This window comes from Somniosus microcephalus, chromosome 1 (genome assembly GCF_052327205.1).
Source record: "Somniosus microcephalus isolate GS21.2 chromosome 1, FLI_Smic_1.0, whole genome shotgun sequence".
NCBI classification, from domain to species: domain Eukaryota; kingdom Metazoa; phylum Chordata; class Chondrichthyes; order Squaliformes; family Somniosidae; genus Somniosus; species Somniosus microcephalus.
Window position 1 is genome coordinate 18,391,728 of NC_140987.1, and position 17,220 is coordinate 18,408,947.

The following is a 17,220-nucleotide window of genomic DNA, read 5'->3' on the forward strand; positions in this document are numbered from 1 at the left end:
TACTCCTGCTCCTATTTCTTATTCCTGGAGCTTTCTGGATGATCCTGGAGGGCTGTGACACAATCCTACTTGGAACTGGATGCAGATGGTCATTGCCTGATCCTTGGGCAATGCTGGGCAGCGTCGAGCCCCCCCTTAGAATCCAAGTGAATCACTTCTCAAGCCCCCTTGGGAAGGGGCAGCGCTGCTTCGCAACACCTTCAGGAGAGGAGGGGGAGAAGGAGAACATTTGTTGAAAGGAAATAACAACAGAAAATGCTGGAAAAACTCAGCAGGCCCGGCAACATCCGTGGAGAGAGAAACGGAGTCAACGTTTCGGGTCGAAACCCTTCGTCAAGACTGAAAAAGCACAGGAAATGAAACAAATTAACAGGCCAGTTTGGAGGCTGGGAGAGAACACCTGACTAAGAATCTGGAAAAAGGAGACGGAGAGGCGTGGGCTCAGGTACTTGGTCCTCGGGAGTCGATTCACCCGCACTGCCCGCGGTTCTTGCAGGCCGCGATGAGGTCCCGCTGAGAACGGGCAGTCAGGACGGGTTCGGTTCGGCTAGGCTTCGCTCGCAGTGCAAAAAATTGCACCTTGGCACAAGAAACTGCGAGAGAGGCGACCGCATTTTGCTCCACCGCCCCCGGGGTGGTGGGGAGCAGAGGAGGAGGTGGGACACAGACAAGCCGATGCAATGTCTATCTTTTGTACAGCACGCTGGGTTCTGCCAAGGACCCAGCCACATCAGGCGACCTAAAACTGGAGAGTGCGCCGGGTGTTGGGGCTCCGCCGCTGTGTGTTTCGATTTGGGATTTCAGGTGCGCACCTGTAACTCGCCTGCCATCAGTTTCTCTCTCTCTCTCTCTCCTCTCTCTCTCTCTGTGTCTCTTTACATCGTGTGTGTGAGTCACCGGCCCCCCTGGGGCCACCCAGCACTGACTGACACCGGCACTGTGAGGGCTGTCAGCCACGGCGAGTGTGGAGTTGGAACGGCACAGAAGGAGGCCATTCGGTCCATCGAGCCTCTTTCACATAAAAACATATCGCGTTCTCTCTTAGACTGGGGGTTTGCTAAATGCGGTTCTACAGACCTCCTACCAAAGGGCGTCAGGAGAGTGAATACCAAATGGAATGATCATTATAATTATAATAATAAATAAAGGCAGTTGATTAAAGCCAGGGCTAGTCACGGATATAGGGCATTGGAGTAGGGAGAACCAGCCTGGTTTAATAAAAATCCATATTTCAAAATCCAATAAGGATCCCCATAACTCCTCCCTCTGGAACCGATCCCCTATAACCCGGGATAAGATCCAACCCGGGATAAAAGCCGTGTTTGCAGCCCGGGTTTAAACGATGCTCGGTAAACCCTGGCAACTCATAGCTTCAAATAACAATTAATTTTTTTTAAGAGGAGGGGGTTGGTTTTTGCAACTTTTCTGCCGACCCCTTGTAAAAAGGATGCGACAGTGACCTCAGCTCGGGACAGCTCCCGTTCACATCGGCCTGACTCTCAAATCTCCAGCATCTATTGGCAAAACAAGTCATCGTTGCGCCATTATTTCCCCGGGACTGAATGGGAGAAGGTTTTAAAAGGCGTTGAGTAAATGTGGCCAGAACACACAAAAAAAATAAACCCCAATAATGTTCAGGTTGAGAGTTGCAGTGAGACGGTGCGATCTTGTACTGGATGGATTCCAATCCAAACCCGCCTCATCCCCAACCTTTCCCCAGACCCCCAGCACCGAGTCACCCTCACAAAGGGGAAGGAAAGACGGATGTGTTTTCCTTTTAAACAGACTTCCTCCTCTCCATCCCCCCCTCCCTCCCTCTGACAGTCTCTCCTTCACACCAGAGGGGAGGGGGGGAATAAAACAACCCCAAATGAGTGTAAGATTAAATTGGTGTTGGGCTCTCTGACCCTCTCAGTGAGCGGGACGGGGTGGACCTCACTGCAATGTCAAGTCCAGTAATATTGGAGGCGAGAGAGGGCTTTTTACTCTGAGAAACCTTTCACCAGCAGAAATGCATCGCACACAACAGCGAAAAAAACCCCACCTCCTGCTCCTTCCATCTTTGCACCATTTTATTCCAACCGAATCTAATCAGATTTCAGATAAATCCCAACCTGCATAAAGCAGTTGCTCAAATGGTGATTGCAACCGTCCAGACATTTCTCAACACGTGTCGTGCATGTATAATGTCTCATATATATAAATACGACAATACAAGATTATCTTTTTTTTCTCTCAATCGCTGATGATGCCTTAAATCTAACGCGCCTGAGTTGTGCAATAAAAGGCTGTTGTAGTTGAAAAAGATGTCGACGTTTTTCCCATTATTGTGACATTTTTTTTGCGGTGTAAAAATATATATTTTTAGTTATTAATCAGAAGCAGCTTGAAGAGTGCGCGCCGAGCACTCGGTGTAAGCCCAAGGTTATTCTCCTGCTCTGCCCCCCCCCCCCCCCCCTGTCCGGAGAATGGGGGGCAGATTCCCCGACTGTGTGTGGATGTGACATTAACACTGGTGAGCGGGAGAGGAGAGGAGAGGGGGAGGGCAGCAGACATGGCCCGGATGTCCTGTTAGACTGCAGTGTGAACGCTGTGAGATCAGGTCCAGCCTCTGCTCACATATATATATAAATAAATATATACACAATTCAGTATTGGGCCGGGGGGAGAGAGCGAGCGAGAGGAGAGAGGGAATGATGGAGGGCTGAGAGGATGCAAACTGCCACTCCTTTAACCAGCTTGTTGCAAACCCACTTTCCCCCTACCACCAAAATAGTTGCATTTTAATCACAGCTGAATTTTCTAGGTGGCAGGGAGCGAGCAGCATTTCTCCATTTCTCCATTCTTAGAATTGGGGGAAAAGAGACAAAAGAGGAAATGAAACAGCGTGAAATATAAATTGTGCATTTCCTCCCCTCTCTCTCTCTCCCAACACTAAAAGCCTCAGTAATCACAATTCATATTAAATGTGAGCAGACTGATTGCTGACGCTGTTAATTATTATTATTGTGTGTGTGTGTGTGCAGATATCAGCGTCCTCTGATGCGCAGCACAGATGGAAAGATGCGATAGTAATATTGCAAATGGGGGAGCTGCCGGAGTTGTCTCAGTCACAATCCCCTCCCCTCGGATCACATGGGGGAACCTCTCCCGACCAACTAGAGCGCCCAGCCCCGCAAGCTGAATAGTAGCCACGGCCCCCAACCCTATAAATGGGCCGGGCAGAGGCGAGCGGCAGCCCATTCATTCCAGTCGGTGCAACGGCTGCAGGGGGTAGCAGGTATCAGGGAGTCTCTCTCTCTCTCTCTCTCTCTCCTTCATCACCACCTTCCCCCCCTCCGCACCCCCCCACCCCCCTCTCTCTCTCCATCTCTCTGCTTCCCCACATTTTAATCTGGCTATTTTTTTAAAAGCTGAGCCGACGCCAGGTCTTTTATGCATTTTCTACCTCCCAAAATGGTTTGCGAGACTAAGATCGTGGCGGACGAAGAGATGCCGGGGTCGAAAAGTGATCCCATCGTCTCTTCCAGCCAGATGTGGCCCCCACCAGCAGCAGCACCAGCAGGAGCAGCACCAGCAGGAGCACCAGCAGCACCAGCAGGAGCACCAGCAGCCTCCTCCTCCTCCTCCTCCTCCTCGCCAGTGGACTCCTCGCCACCCGACCACCACCTCAAGAAAGACACCGTCTTCATTCGCCAGTTTCAACTGAGCGACCAGGAGAGCGTCTGTCGCATCTTTTGCGAAGGGATTATGGAGCGGATCCCCAACACGGCGTTCAGAGGACTCAAACAGCAGCCCAAGATCCTCCTGCTCTACTCTTGCCTGACCGGTAAGCAGCATTTCAGCACCATGCTAACCTAGCATTTAAAATGCACCCCCAGCATTTCCCTCCCTCCCCCTCTCTCTTTAAGATGCATTTTTGTTTTGTTTTGACACAGGAATATTTTTTATTCCGTAGTGAAACGTGATGGACTTGCAACCCTGATTATATTTCAATTATTCTTTTTTAATATATCGAACTGTGCGCGATTTGTATTATTTAATTTTTATGTTCTTATTTTAGAACCCTCCCCCGCCCCAAAAACTGATACTTAATGGCATTTTAATCTTTTAAGAGTTTTCAGTCTGAAATCAATTTGAAAAAAGTCTTGAGAAAATACAGACGGTCGCGAACTGCATTGCGAATGTAAGTGGAGCTGAGCTCGCCGCTGCTGGACCGGCGCTATACTGAGGGAGGGGAGGGGAGGGTGGGGGCGAGGGCGAGGGCGGGGATTCCCGAGCCCCGAGTGCACGTTACACACACACACCAGGCGCTTCGGTACATGGCGTGGGGAAACAGAGCAGGAAATGCGGAGCAGGTCTCTTAGTATCCCACAGGTTATCTTCACCCAGATACCCTCACCCAGATACCCTCACCCAGATACCCTCACCCACATACCCTCACCCAAATACCCTCACCCAGATACCCTCACCCACATACCCTCACCCAGATACCCTCACCCAGATACCCCTCACCCACATACCCTCACCCAGATACCCTCACCCAGATACCCTCGCCCACATACCCTCACCCACATACCCTCACCCAGATACCCCTCACCCAGATACCCCTCACCCAGGTACCCCTCACCCAGATACCCTCACCCAGATACCCCTCACCCAGGTACCCCTCACCCAGATACCCTCACCCAGATACCCTCACACATATACCCCTCACCCAGATACCCTCACCCACATACCCTCACCCACATACCCTCACCCAGATACCCTCACCCAGATACCCCTCACCCAGATACCCTCACCCAGATACCCTCACCAGATACCCCTCATCCACATACCCTCACCCAGATACCCCTCACCCAGATACCCCTCACCCAGGTACCCTCACCCAGATACCCTCGCCCAGATACCCTCGCCCAGATATCCCTCACCCACATACCCTCACCCACATACCCTCACCCAGATACCCTCACCCAGATACCCCTCACCCAGATACCCTCACCCAGATACCCTCACCAGATACCCCTCACCCACATACCCTCACCCAGATACCCCTCACCCACATATCCTCACCCACATACCCTCACCCAGATACCGCTCACCCAGATACCCCTCACCCAGATACCACTCACCCAGATACCCTCGCCCAGATACCCTCGCCCAGATACCCTCACCCAGATACCCCTCACCCAGATACCCTCACCCACATACCCTCACCCAGATACCCCTCACCCAGATACCCTCACCCAGATACCCCTCACCCAGATACCCTCACGCAGATACCCCTCACCCAGATACCACTCACCCAGATACCCTCACCCAGATACCCTCACCCAGATACTCCTCACCCAGTTACCCTCGCCCAGATACCCTCACCCAGATACCCTTACCCAGATACCCTCACCTAGGTACCATCGCCCATGTACCCTCACCAGGTACCCTCGCCAGGTACCCTCGCCAGGTACCCTCGCACAGATACCATCACCTAGATACTCCTCATCCAGATACCCTCGCCAGGTACTCTCGCCAGGTAGCCTCGCCAGGTTCCCTCGCCGAGGTACCCTCACTTAGGTTACCCTTGCCAGGTACCCTCACACAGATACCGTCACCCAGATACCCTCGCCCAGGCACCCTCGCCCAGGCACCCTCGCCCAGGCACCCTCACCCAGATACTCCTCACCCAGGTACCCTCACCCAGGTACCCCTCACCCAGGTACCTTCGCCCAGGCACCCTTACCAAGATACCATCACCCAGATACTCTCACCCAGGTACCTTCGCCCAGGCACCCTCGCCAAGATACCCTCACCCAGATACTCCTCACCCAGAGACCTTCACCCAGGCACCCTCGCCCAGGCACCCTCGCCTAGGCACCCTCGCCCAGGCACCCTCACCCAGATACTCCTCACCCAGGTACCCTCACACAGGTACCCTCACCCAGATACTCCTCACCCAGAGACCTTCACCCAGGTACCTTCGCCCAGGTACCCTCACCCAGATACTCCTCACCCAGAGACCTTTACCCAGGTACCTTCGCCCAGGCACCCTCACCAAGATACCATCAGCCAGGCACCCTCACCCAGATACTCCTCGCCCAGTTACCCTCACCCAGATACTCCTCACCCAGATACTCCTCACCCAGAGACCTTCACCCAGGTACCTTCGCCCAGGCACCCTCACCAAGATACCATCACCCAGGCACCCTCACCCAGATACTCCTCGCCCAGGTACCCTCACCCAGATACTCCTCACCCAGAGACCTTCACCCAGGTACCTTCGCCCAGGCACCCTCACCAAGATACCATCACCCAGATACTCTCACCCAGGTACCCTTGCCCAGGCACCCTCACCCAGGTACCCTCACCCAGGTACACTTGCCCAGGTGCCCTCACCCAGGTACCCTCACCCAGATACCCTTGCCCAGATACCCTCACCTAGGTACCCTCACCCAGGTACCCTTGCCCAGGTACCCTCACCCAGGTACCCTCACCCAGATACCCTTGCCCAGATACCCTTAACCAGGTACCCTCACCCAGGTACCCTTGCCCAGGTACCCTTGCCGAGGTACCCTTGCCCAGGTACCCTCACTCAGGTGCCCTCACCCAGGTGCCCTTGCCCAGGCACACTCACCCAGATACTCCTCACCCAGGTACCCTTGCCCAGGTGCCCTCACCCAGGTAAACTCACCCAGGTACTCTCAACATGGTATCCCTACCTGGGTACCCTCAACATGCTATCCCTACCCGGGTACCCTCACCCAGGTTACCCATGTTATCCTTACCCAGGTACCCTTAATGTGGTATCTGTAACATGGTAGCTTTGCCCAGGTTGCCACTAAGATGGTACCCATAACAGTACCCTTACCCAGGTTCACCTTACCCAAGAATCCTTATCCATGTATCCTTACCCATGTTACCCTTACCCATATTACCCTTACCCATGTACCCGCACCCATGTAATCCTCACCCATGTACCCTTACCCATGTTATCCTTACCCATGTTACCCTTACCCATATTACCCTTACCCATGTACCCACACCCATGTAATCCTCACCATGTACCCTTACCCATGTTATCCTTACCCATGTTACCCTTACCCATGTTATCCTTACACATATTACCTTTACCCATGTTACCCTTACCCATGTTAACCTTACCCATGTTACCCTTACCCATGTTATCCTTACCCATGTTACCCTTACCCATGTTACCCTTACCCATGTTATCCTTATGCATGTTACCCTTACCCATGTTACCCTTACCCATGTTACCCTTACCCATGTTACACTTACCCATGTACCCTTACACATGTACCCTTACCAATGCACTTACCCATGTACCCTTACCCATGTTACCTTTACCCATGCACACATACCCATGTACCCTTACCCATGCACCCTTACACATGTTATCCTTACCCATATTACCCTTACCTGTACCCATGTAATCCTCACCCATGTACCCTTACCCATGATATCCTTACCCATGTTACCCTTACCCATGTTATCCTTACACATATTACCTTTACCCATGTACCGGTACCCATATAATCCTCACCCATGTACCCTTACCCATGTTATCCTTACCCATGTTACCCTTAACTGTGTTACCCTTACCCATGTTACCCTTACCCATGTTATCCTTACCCATGTTACCCTTACCCATGTTACTCTTACCCATGTTAACCTTACCCATGTTACCCTTACCCATGTTACCCTTACCCATGTTATCCTTACCCATGTACCCTTACCCATGCACACTTACCCATGTACCCTTACCCATGTACCCTTACCAATGCACACTTACCCATGTACCCTTAACCGTGTACCCTTACCCATGTACCCTTACCCATGTTATCCTTACCCACATTACCCTTACCCACATTATCCTTACCCATGTTACCCTTACCCATGCTGCCCTTACCCATGTTACCCTTACCCATGTTACTCTTAACCATGTTAACCTTAACCATGTTACCATTACCCATGTTACCCTTACCCATGTACCCTTACCCATGTACCCTTACCTATGCACACTTACCCATGTACCCTTACCCATGTTATCCTTACCCACATTACCCTTACCCACATTATCCTTGCCCATGATATCCTTATCCATGTTATCCTTACCCATGTACCCTTACCCATGTAACCCTTACCCATGTTACCCTAACCCATGTACCCTTACTCATGTTACTCTTACCCAAGATACCCTTACCCATGTTACCCTTACCCGTGTTAACCTTACCCGTGTTACCCTTACCCATGTTATCCTTATGCATGTTACCCTTACCCATGTTACCCTTACCCATGTTACACTTACCCATGTACCCTCACTCATGTACCCTTACCAATGCACACTTACCCATGTACCCTTACCCATGTACCCTTACACATGTTATCCTTACCCATATTACCCTTACCTGTACCCATGTAATCCTCACCCATGTACCCTTACTCATGTTACCCTTACCCATGTTACCCTTACCTGTGTTACCCTTACCCATGTTATCCTTACCCATGTTATCCTTACCCATGTTACCCTTACCTGTGTTACCCTTACCCATGCTACCCTTACCCATGTTATCCTTACCCATGTTACCATTACCCATGTTACTGTTACCCATGTTAACCTTACCCATGATACCCTTACCCATGTTACCCTTACCCATGTTACACTTACCCATGTTATCCTTACCCACATTACCCTTACCCACATTATCCTTACCCATGTTACTCTTACCCATGTTACCCTTACCCATGTCACCCTTAACCATGTTACCCTTACCCATGTTACACTTACCCATGTACCCTTACTCATGTTACCCTTACCCAAGTTACCCTTACCTATGTTACCCTTACCCGTGTTAACCTTACCCGTGTTACCCTTACCCTTGTTACCCTTGCCCGTGTTACTCTTACCCATGTTACCCTTACCCATGGTACCCTTACCCATGTTATCCTTATGCATGTTACGCTTACCCATGTTACCCTTACCCATGTTACACTTACCCATGTACCCTCACTCATGTACCCTTACCAATGCACACTTACCCATGTACCCTTACCCATGTACCCTTACACATGTTATCCTTACCCATATTACCCTTACCTGTACCCATGTAATCCTCACCCATGTACCCTTACTCATGTTACCCTTACCCATGTTATCCTTACACATTACCTTTACCCATGTACCGGTACCCATGTAATCCTCACCCATGTACCCTTACCCATGTTATCCTTACCCATGTTACCCTTACCTGTGTTACCCTTACCCATGTTACCCTTACCCATGTTACCCTTACCTGTGTTACCCTTACCCATGTTACCCTTACCCATGTTACCATTACCCATGTTACTGTTACCCATGTTAACCTTAACCATGTTACCCTTACCCATGATACCCTTACCAATGTTACCCTTACCCATGTTACACTTACCCATGTTATTCTTACCCATGCACCCTTACCAATGCACACTTACACATGTACCCTTAACCATGTACCCTTACCCATGTACCCTTACCCATGTTATCCTTACCCACATTACCCTTACCCACATTATCCTTACCCATGTTACCCTTACCCATGTTACTCTTACCCATGTTACCCTTACCCATGTTACTCTTACCCATGTTAACCTTAACCATGTTACCCTTACCCATGTTACCCTTACCAATGCACACTTACCCATGTACCCTTAACCATGTACCCTTACCCATGTACCCTTACCCATGTTATCCTTACCCACATTACCCTTACCCACATTATCCTTACTCATGTTATCCTTACCCTTGTTATCCTTACCCATGTACCCTTACCCATGTTACCCTTACCCATGTTATCGTTACCCCTGTTACCCTTACCCATGTTACCATTACCCATGTTACTCTTACCCATGTTAACCTTAACCATGTTATCCTTACCCATGTTATCCTTACCCATGTTACCCTTACCCATGTTACCCTTACCCATGTTATCCTTACCCATGTTACCCTTACCCATGTTACTCTTACCCATGTTACTCTTACCTATGTTACCCTTACCCATGTTACCCTTACCCATGTTACCCTTACCCATGTTACCCTTAACCATGTTACCCTTACCCATGTTACTCTTACCCATGTTACCCTTACCCATATTATCCTTACCCATGTTACCCTTACCGATGTTACACTTACCCATGTTATCCTTACCCATGTTACCCTTACCCATGTACCCTTACCCATGTTACCCTTACCCATGTTACCCTTACCTGTGTTACCTTTACCCATGTTACACTTGTCCATGTTACCCTTACCCATGTTACCTTTACCCATGTTACCCTTACCCATGTTATCCTTACCCATGTTACCATTACCCATGTTACCCTTACCCATGTTAACCTTACCCATGTTACACTTACCCATGTTATCCTTACCCATGTTACCCTTACCCATGTTACTCTTACCCATGTTATCCTTACCCATGCTACCCTTACCCATGTTACCCTTACCCATGTACCCTTACCCATGTTATCCTTACACATGTTACCCTTACCCATGTTTTCCTTACCCATGTTTTCCTTACCCATGTTACCCCTACCCATGTACCCTTATCCATGTTACCCTTACCCATGTTACCCTTACCCATGTTACCCTTACCCATGTACCCTTACCCATGTTACCCTTACCCATGTTACCCTTACCCATGTACCCTTACCCATGTTATCCTTACCCATGTTACCCTTACCCATGTTATCCTTACCCATGTTACCCTTACCCATGTACCCTTATCCATGTTACCCTTACCCATGTTACCCTTACCCATGTTACCCTTACCCATGTACCCTTACCCATGTTACCCTTACCCATGTTACCCTTACCCATGTACCCTTACCCATGTACCCTTACCCATGTTACCCTTACCCATGTTACCCTTAGCCATGTTATCCTTACCCATGTTACCCTTACCCATGTTACACTTACCCATGTTATCCTTACCCATGTTACCCTTACCCATGTTACCCTTACTCATGTTATCCTTACCCATGTTACCTTTACCCATGTTACCCTTACCCATGTTATCCTTACCCATGTTATCATTACCCATGTTACCCTTACCCATGTTATCCTTACCCATGTTACCTTTACCCATGTTACCCTTACCTATGCTATCCTTACCCATGTTACCATTACCCATGTTACCCTTACCCATGTTATCCTTACCCATGTTACCCTTACCCATGTTACACTTACCCATGTTATCCTTACCCATGTTACCCTTACCCATGTTATCCTTACTCATGTTATCCTTACCCATGTTACCCTTACCATGTTACCCTTGCCCATGTTACCCTTACCCATGTTACCCTTACCCATGTTACCCTTACTCATGTTATCCTTACCCATGTTACCCTTACCATGTTACCCTTACCCATGTTACCCTTACCCATGTTACCCTTGCCCATGTTACCCTTACACATGTACCCTTACCCATGTTACCCTTACCCATGTTACCCTTACCCGTGTACCCTTACCCGTGTTATCCTTACCCATGTTACCCTTACCCATGTTATCCTTACCCATATTACCCTTACCCATGTTATCCTTACCCATGTTACCCTTACCCATGTTATCCTTCCCCATGTTACCCTTACCCATGTTATCCTTACCCATGTTACCCTTACCCATGTTATCCTTCCCCATGTTACCCTTACCCATGTTATCCTTACCCATGTTACCCTTACCCATGTTACCCTTACCCATGTTACCCTTACCCATGTTACCCTTACCCATGTTACCCTTACCCATGTTATCCTTCCCCATGTTACCCTTACCCATGTTATCCTTACCCATGTTACCCTTACCCATGTTACCCTTACCCATGTTAACCTTACCCATGTTACCCTTACCCATGTTATCCTTACCCATGTTACCCTTACCCATGTTATCCTTACCCATGTTACCCTTACCCATGTACCCTTACCCATGTACCCTTACCCATGTTATCCTTACCCATGTTACCCTTACCCATGTTACCCTTACCCATGTTATCCTTACCCATGTTACCCTTACCCATGTTATCCTTAACCATGTTACCCTTACCCATGTTACCCTTACCCATGTTATCCTTACCCATGTTATCCTTACCCATGTTACCCTTACCCATGTTACCTTTACCCATGTTATCCTTACCCATGTATCCTTACCCATGTATCCTTACCCATGTATCCTTACCCAGGTGCCCTTATTACATGTGTTCAAGATGAGACTGGCCTGTTGTGGATCTCTTAAGAATTTTCTGTTTATTTGGCATTTCAGCATTTGCAGTATTTTTTATATCTCGCACACTCTCATGCAGAGGGAATATATGAACTTATATCCCATATACACAGCTAGGGCACACTCCTTGGGAATGTTTTCCATCCACTATATGAACCTACATCCCATACACACAGAGCGGGAATATCCCAAGGGATTATGCACCGTGCACTACAACTCAGACACGCGGGCAGGCGTGTTATTTGAACATAGGCCACAGACATTCGTGCTCCCGCGAAGCACCCCCCCACCCCATGGTAGCGTGCCCGAGCTGCTCGCCCACTCGCCGCATGTCCTCGCGTCATCTCCTGCTGTCGGGATCGTGCGGTGCACTCCCGAAATAGCGAGAGGATATGGGGGAGGGTGAACGCGCTGCGCACTCGCTCCAGGACACCCCCAGCCCCCTGTGCATGGCAGGCTGGAGATGCACAGGTGGGAGGAAGAAGGGATGGTGGACCAGGCACTGTGAGGATGGGGGGGAACGGGTGGGGTCGGGTGGGGGGTTGCGGGACGGCGGGGAGATAGCCGAGGTGAAGAATAAATCACATTTTTAATATAATGCCAAAGATTGTTCCCAATCCCATTTCAGAAGTGTGAGAATTGTTAAATGCTAAGACCCTAACGTTCGTTGGGGAGAAGGAGGTTTTGTTCGAGGTGGCACACTGTGTACTGTGACAATTAGCACACCCTGTGTTAACAATTTGACCGAATTGTTGTTTAAATTATGTGGTTGGTTTTGGTGGTGGAAGAGGTTTAAAAAACGCAGTACTTACTGTGTTTGGGGACTCTTGCGGACATCTCCTGCAGTTGAGACAAACAAGCTATGTAAGTATATATATATATAGGCATTATTACTTTTACAACATGTACACTAAATGTATATATATATTTTTATACATGTGTGTTGTGTCTCTCCTCTGGGGTTGTTCCGAAATAAACACTCAATTCTCTTTTCTGACAGGTATCGTTTATTTCTTTCCCTTGTCTCCATAGTAATGTGCTTTTATCTGACCAAGTCCCTGCTGCTGACCTGCTGTGTGCCCACCTTACTATTGGGCTCGAGATACTACTACAGTAGGAAAGTTATCCTCAGCTATCTTGAGTGTGCACTACAAACCGACATGTCAGATATAGAACAATATTACATGAAGCCTGCAGGTATGTTCTCCAATTTTCAGGAACACTGTGGGCAGGCTGGGATTATTTTGCGGGGGGAAGGGGGGCGGTTTTTTGGCCACTTGTCATCTTTCGATCTCTGAATTAAAGGTGCTACAGTGCAACCTGTCTGTGACCAATTTAGAAGGAAACGGGAATAAATTTCGCGTGGCACAGAAGCAAAAAACACCGCAGGTGCTGGAATTCTGAAATAAAAACAGAAAAATGCTGGAAATACTCAGCCTGGCCAGGCAGCATCTGTGGAGAGAGAGGGAAAAAAACCAGAGTTAACGTTTCAGGTCGATGACCTGTCGTCAGACAAGCTGAAACATTAACTCTATTTCTCTTTCCGTAAAATGTGTGATGTTTGAGATTGATTCGAGTTTTGCATTGAAGCATGGAAAAATAATACACTAGACATGTGGTTAAAAGGGCATCTCAGTTTTGGCTCCCTATGCCATGCAACTGTCAGGTTTGTAACCTTTCATGCAAAGGGTAGTGGAAATTTGGAACTCGCTCTCCCCATAAGGCAGTGGATGCTGGGGGGTGTCAATTGAAATTTGCAAGACTGAGCCCGATAGATTTTTGCTGGGTAAAGGTATCGAGGGATGTGGATCAGAGGCGGGTTGAGGTACAGATCAGATTGGATGGAGGAACATGCTCGAGGGGCTGAATGGCCTACTCCTGTTCCTATGTACCTGTGTACCCCGCCCCCACTCCTCCCCCCGCCCCCCACCCCCGACACAGTTTCTCATTATTGCAAATACTGATTAGCAGGGAGAGGAATTAATCCTGGACCTGTCATGTGCACATCCTAGCTACTCTCTGTCAGGCAATAGTGAATGGTGTAGGTGTGGACCAATGACAGAGGGAGAAAATAAATGAAGAGGGGGGGGGAAAGAAAGCTGAGTTTTACCTTTCAAGCCATGTTAATATTTAATGGGCAAACAGTCTGCCCCGTTTAGCAGAACAAAGCTCATTGCTGCTCCTTCCACTTCATGACAAAGCTAGAAATATTATTTCGTGAAAACCCGACCCTATTCTGCGAGCGCAGCAACACGAGGTTTTGCCAACTTGCTCGAAACTCTTCAACGTAGCAACTCCAGGAATGTAACTTTTTGTCTCCTTAGGAAATGAATAAACTTTCAACTTTGAAGAAAATCCCAAGTGTTCCTTCATGTTTAGCTGTCTAAAATGTTGTTTCTTTTAGAAGTTTTTTTTCTCAGTACTTTTTAAATAACACCTTTGGATAGAATAGAAATAGTGACTGTATATATTTTAGTTTACTATTGTAATCGAATTGTGACTAATTAAAAGCAAACGCCATTACTTTACTCAGAATATATATGCAATTTATTCCTGATAATTCGGAGTCCTATTCCGCACAAAAAAAAATCAAATTACCCAATCATTTTAATTAATCAAGACAGCAAAATGAGAATATAGTGCTATTTCTTTTTAAATTATCAGATAATTTGAATGAAGGGACTTTGAATTAAGATTAGGCCATGAATATATATGTATTTCTAATATATTAAAAGTCTCACTTATAGTGTGCACTTCCTGTGATGTTCACACTTATTTCTTGTCACACTATCCCGATCACACTTTGCTGCATGTATATTGTTATAAAGGAGAATGTCCTCTTACTCATTGTGATCAACACGACAGCAGATCTGTGGTGTATTATTTATAGAACAAAGTATTTTAAATTATGGATAGGCATGATTCTAAGTATGTGTATTGGTGAAAATATTTCCACGCCAACCTAGCGTCACACTCACAGGTCAGTTGTAAAGACCGTTGACGGAGGTTGAAAATAACGCGTTCACTTTAACAATAGCCTGTGATGGTAAACTATGTACCCACGAGCGCTGAACAGAATTGGGTTGACAATGGTTACTGTAGTAACTGTCGGTAGAAATGTGTAGGCCTTTTATAATAAAAACTGAAAATGCTGGAAACACTCAGCGGGTCCGGCAGCATCTGTGGAGAGAGAAACTGAGTTAACACTTCAGCTTTTTTATAGTTTGCTGCACAGTGCAGTAAGAAGGCAGCTACTATTCAGGTTCAGAGTTGTAGGATGAAGGGGAACTATGGAAATCAAGAAAGAAAGAAAGACTTGCATTTCTATAGCGCCTTTCACGACCAACAGACATCTCAAAGAGCTTTACAGCCAATTAAGTATTTTTGAAGTGTAGTCACTGTTGTAATGTAGGAAATGCAGCAGCCAATTTGCGCACAGCAAGGTCCCACAAACAGCAATGTGATAATGACCAGATAATCTGTTTTTTTTGTTATGTTGGTTGAGGGATAAATATTGCCCAGGACACTGGGGAGAACTCCCCTGCTCGTCTTCGAAATAGTGGCTGTGGGAACATTTACTTCCACCTGAGAGGGCAGACGGAGCCTCGGTTTAACGTCTCATCTGAAAGACGGCACCTCTGACAGTGCAGCACTCCCTCAGCACTGCATTGGAGTGTCAGCCTAGCTTTATGTGCTCAAGTCTCTGGAGTGGGGACTGTGAACCCACAACCTTCTGACTCAGAGGCGAGTGTGCTACCCACTGAGACACAGCCGACACATATTCCAACAGTCCAATATTAAGCCTCATCCAGCATTTGCTGGCATGGCTCATTGCAGGTTCATCCTTCACTGGATGTTAATTATGCTGTAGAGGTAAATGTCATCTCCATGTAATATGGCTCTTGACCTTTCCCAGGAGGTGTGGGAGGTGATTAGTACACAGGCATGACATGAGCCAAAGGGTGTGAGTGAGCACATAACGCAGAGAAGTTATGTTAAACTTGTATTGAACCTTGGTTAGGCCACACGGAGTACTGCGCACAGTTCTGGTCTCCATATTATAAAAAGGATCTAGAGGCACTGGAGTAGGTGCAACAATGATTCACAAGGGTGACACCAGAACTGAGAGGATATACTTATCAGGAAAGACTGAACAGGCTGGGGCTCTTTTCTCCAGAAAAGAGAAGGCTGAGGGGTATCGTGAAAGAGGTCTTTAAGATTATGAAAGAATTCGATAGGGTAGGCATGGAGAAGATGTTTCAACTTATATAGAAGACCAAAATATAAGATAGTCACCAATAAGTCAACTAAGGAATTCAGGAGAAACTTCTTTACCCAAAGCGTGGTAAAAATGTGGAGCTCTCTACCACAAGGAGTAGTTGAGGTGAATAGCATACATACATTTAAGGGGAAGATAGATAAGCACATAGGGAGAAAGGAATAGAAGGTTATGCTGATAGTGTTAGAGGAAGAGGGGTGGAAGGAGCCTCGTATGGACCATAAACATCGGCATGGACCTGTTGAGAAGAATGGCCTGTTTCTGTGCTGTAGACCCAATGTAACTCTATGTATAGGGACATAGGAGTCTCCAAATGGAAAAAGACTAAGGTCCATCTAGTTCACCTTCTACAATCCTGCTTCTCGCATGATACAACAACAGTGGAGTTGTTGACTGATCATGACATTCAATCTCTATGGGTCTGATGTCCTTTTCTCATCCTAGATACACAAAGAATTGGATTGAGATATCACCTCACCCCATCCGAGTTAATTAAACCATTTTTCCTGTGAAATTGAGAGAATATTCCATCAGTTCATTAATAGTCTAAATCTGCATCATCTTAACAGTAAAATAATTAGCACCAGCACTGTCTGCATTTCACAAGTAAATTTGAATTTCTCTACTCGCACAATTCGAACTGAAATCAATCCACAGTTTCTGAGGATATATAGAACAG

General features: G+C 47.6%; 1 protein-coding gene across 1 annotated transcript in view; it reads left to right on the forward strand.

Moving 5' to 3' along the window:
• Nucleotides 1–3,229: 3,229 nt before the first annotated feature.
• The window catches only part of aspnat (aspartate N-acetyltransferase), a 71,241-nt gene continuing 57,250 nt past the window's right edge, over nt 3,230–17,220 (forward strand). The window contains exons 1-2 of the mRNA XM_085971925.1: nt 3,230–3,829; nt 13,295–13,459. Of these exons, the coding sequence (XP_085828051.1) occupies nt 3,436–3,829; nt 13,295–13,459 (559 nt within the window). The 5' untranslated portion in view covers nt 3,230–3,435. The remainder of the gene's footprint in view (nt 3,830–13,294; nt 13,460–17,220) is intronic.